The sequence below is a fragment of the Piliocolobus tephrosceles genome, chromosome 1 (genome assembly GCF_002776525.5).
Source record: "Piliocolobus tephrosceles isolate RC106 chromosome 1, ASM277652v3, whole genome shotgun sequence".
Classification (NCBI taxonomy): Eukaryota; Metazoa; Chordata; class Mammalia; order Primates; family Cercopithecidae; genus Piliocolobus; species Piliocolobus tephrosceles.
Window position 1 is genome coordinate 196,983,272 of NC_045434.1, and position 3,863 is coordinate 196,987,134.

The 3,863-nt window shown below is 55.2% G+C and overlaps 1 protein-coding gene across 3 annotated transcripts in view; it reads right to left on the minus strand.

Moving 5' to 3' along the window:
• MAN1C1 (mannosidase alpha class 1C member 1) overlaps nucleotides 1-3,863 on the minus strand; it is a 174,916-nt gene that overhangs the window by 14,440 nt on the left and 156,613 nt on the right. For all 3 annotated transcript variants that reach the window (XR_003309739.2, XM_023219589.2, XM_023219588.3), the window contains exon 8: nucleotides 1,464-1,579. Coding sequence is in view for 2 of the 3 variants with exons in the window: in XM_023219589.2 (XP_023075357.1) it covers nucleotides 1,464-1,579 (116 nt within the window). In the remaining variant the exon portion in view is untranslated. The remainder of the gene's footprint in view (nucleotides 1-1,463; nucleotides 1,580-3,863) is intronic.

The window sequence follows — 3,863 nt, forward strand, 5'->3', positions numbered from 1 at the left end:
CATCCATCCCTCCCTCCATCCATCCATCCTTCCCTCCATCCATCCTTTCAGCATTCATGCATGCATGCATTCATTCATTTGTTCACAAAACAGTTACCATGTGCCTGCTATGTGCCAGGCACTGTTTTAAGAGCAGACAAGATCTCTGATCCCAGATAACTGACATTCTATTTGGGGAAGATAGAGAATGAGCAAGTAAACAAATACGTGCCTGTGATAATTGTAGAGGGTGATGAAGGTGAAGAGAATAAGCCTGGGTATGTGACAGGCTGGGAATGGTAGTTTCAGTGGCATCTGAATTGACAGTTGACTAGTGAGTGGGACCTAGCCACTGGAATGATATTCCAGGCAGAGGGGACAGCAAGTGCAAAGGCCCTGAGGTGGGAGTCGCCTGGGGTGTCTGAGGAAGAGCAGGAAGACTGGTGCCAGGGCCCAGAGAGGCAGGCGTGAAGTCAGGGTGATCAGCAGGGCCTAGGGAAGGCGGACCCGATGGCTAAAGGAGAGGAGTTGGATTTATTCCAGGTGCTAAGGGAAGCCAGAGAAGAGAGGGATGTGCATGTCCAGCTCTTCTGGCTTCTGTTCCCCACACAGCATTCAGAGAGCAGGGCAGAGGGGAAGCCAGGTTAGAGGAAATAAGGAGGTAGTATAGACCAAGATGGTAGCAGAGTAGATCCAACTTGCTCAACTTGCTTTATGGGGAAACTGAGGCCCAGAGCCGGCCCAGTGCCTTTTCCTTAGTTGGGCTCCGAGGTATCTGTTGAGTCGTGGGATTCCCTAGCCCTCTTCCCAATGGCTCAGGCTAACTGCTTCCCTCTTCTGTCCTGGTCTCTCCTCTTTGGAGGAACTCACCTCAGCCTTCCAGCCCTCGTTCATTCCACACCCCATGGACAGACCACCAGTGGTGCCAGCTTGGCCAGCTCTGTGCTGTGTGGCCTTGGGCAAGTGCCTTCCCCTCTCTAGGCCTTGGTTTCCATCCACATAAAGAGAAGGAGCAAAACTGGATGCTCCTCCAGCTTGGACATACTTCTCCTGTCACCTCTGTTGTCCAAGGAAGACACGACTGAGGGTCTCACTCTGGCAGCTACCCTTGGGGGTGCCAGCTCCCAGTCTGGCTGCATTCTGGGCTCTGACACATCAGCCGAAGCACAGACACCAAGCAGGTGGCAGTTTCTGAATCAGACTGACGGTCACTTCCTATGAAACCTCAGACACATGACTTTACCTCCCCGAGCTTGGGTTTTGCATCTAACACAGCCCCAGTCTTAGAGCATGTGGGAGGGTCACAGGGGTGGAAAATGCCTGGCTGCGAGGGGGCTGTCCTGTCAATCTTCTCACCAGTTCACTGCAGGGGGTGGGAGCAAGCCTCTGCCCATCTGGCCCCACAGCCCCCAGCACTCAGGGGCCTGTGAGAGAGCCGGAGGCTGGTGACCAGCGGCCTGTGAATAATCCAGTGCTTGTCTTACCTCCAAGGCTTCGTAGTACATATTTTTAGCCTCCATATCTGTCTTGCCCGACATCAACCAGGATTTGATCAAATATTCATAAAAACTGTCCCCGAGTCCTCCAACCGAGACGTGGTCTGTGAGGGGAAAGAGGACAAGAACATTATCTCCATCTGCTGCCGGCTCTCCTGGGGCAGAGCGTCGCACACCCGCCTGGCCTCAGGGGCCTGGTGCCTGTACGGGTAGGAAGTGGGCATCTCGCCAGCAGCCACCGAACCTGGAACGGGGACTGCAAAGCTGACACAGCCTGCGACTCGGAGGAAATCTGGGCTGTCTAGAGCGCGCTTGTCCTGCACAAAAATGCATGGGCTCATCCGGCGGGTGCTATAAATCACCTCGCCTTAGCAGGCTGGGGATGGCGGGGCCTCTGGTTATTAACTGTAAGTGAGTTGCATTTCTTTACAAAGATAATCTGGTGGCAGGGAGTTCAGAGGTTTTTATTACCCAGTGACAAACATGATAATTAATGCTGGGTAGCTTCATAAAAGGCCATGGGAAAGAGGAGGAAAAACCTTAATTTAGCTGGCCAAGCCCTCAAGTAGAGCCTCTCTGGAAAAACTGAGTTTAAGTTTAGCAAATTGGGATAAATGGAGTTCAAAGGAGCAGGAAAGAGAAGAATTGAGTCGCAACACCCCCCCTCTGCCCTGGTGGCCTCTGCCTGCTGGACAGTGGGCCAGCCAAGGAACAGGGCCTCACAGGCTGTGGCTGAGCCCAGAGGTCTGTCCACCCAGGGCCGACCCAGGAGGAAGGCGGGTTGCCTGAGGAACACTTCACCGCAGATGCAAGACAGAAAATGCTTCATTCCTAGGCTTTGACAATTGACAAGGGGGAAACGTAAAGGCATTTGATAGATTTAACAAAGAACAAACCAGTTCCGTGTTCTGATTCACTTAAGCAGAGAAACAGAGAGAAGAAAGAAGATGGGGGTGGACCGAAGGCGGGGTGGGGGAATGGGCAGAGTGTTCTCAACTCCTCAGCAGAAGAAGGGGGCAGAGAGAGGGGAGAGGTAAAGTGGGTGGGGGAGGAGGGACAGAAAGAGAGAGAGAACACACCAACAGCTACCATTTATTGTGGGCCAGGAGCCTCACTGTATTATTTATAACTTAATCTTCCAGGGCACCCTGCAAGGTAGGTGCTATCGACCCCATTTCCCAGGTGGGAGAACGGCAACTGGGCCTAAATGGCTCATCCAAGACCATCAAGCGGGTGAAGGGCAGAGCCTCACCTTCCGCAGCTGCACACAGTCAACCAGAGAGTGAAGACACAGACACGCAGAGGAAGAAAGACAAGTGTGGGGACCAAGGGACCAAAAGGGCGAAGACAGAGGGGACCCAGGAATGGGGGTCGAGAGGAGGCCAGCCACACGGTACACCCGCCCTTCCGGCCCCCTCCAGCCCTGATCCATAAATAAGTCCTGGCCCAGCAAGGGTTCCAGATGGACCAGCATCTGCAAAAATTGGAACAGACAAGATGAAGCATGTGCTTTGGGGAGGAGCTGGAAGGGGCCAGGCTGGGCTGGACTGTGCTCTGGTGTGGAGGGAAGACAGCAGTGGCACCTCTCTTCTTCCTAGGTACCCCACGGAAGGGAAGGGCTGGGCCAGGCCTGGCATGTTGAGGAGGGGCAAGTCTGTTGCAGAGGAGGGGTCAGGCTCAGGCTGGAAGTCATGGGTTGGCCTCTGCTCGGAGCCCTTCTCCAGCCCATCATGGGCAGGGCAGCTCCGAGCACTGTCACCTCTCGGTGTGGCGCACCCTCCCCACCTCATCCCCTACTCGGGGGGCTCAAGCGTTCTCACAACCCTGCTCATGGTCCCTCCCCAGAGGGTGGCCACAGGGATTAAGTGAAACAAGGCCAGCCACCATCAGAAGCCCTCAGTGGCTGCACTCCCCTTGGGTGGTGGGCCCACCTTGCCATCAGGTGCCCGCTGGGTATGTGATGAGTGCCTGTGCACGGGTCTGCCTCCCTTACTAGCCCGTGGGCTCTTTGTGGGGAGGGATTGCATGCGACTCCCGCTCGGTGCCCAGTAACTATACAGCGCACAGAGATGCCCATGGAGTGCTGAGCGGGGGAATGCAAGGGAGGCTTGAGCTCTGTCGGGATGCGAGGCTTGAGCTGTGCCAGGAAGGGCCTCGAATGCCAAGCCAAGGAGTTTAGACACAATCATGCGGTGACGGAGTGTGCGCGTGACAAGGTCCAGGCTGAAGGGACATGCAGGGGAGGGAGCCAGGTCATTATGGTCCGCAGTGTTGAGATGTGGCTGCCTCTCAGGGGCACTTATGTGGGCGTCTCACATGTGAGGGTCCCACTGCTTTACAGCTTATGTGTGTGGGGAGTGTGTGTGTATGTATGGGGTGTGGGGAGTG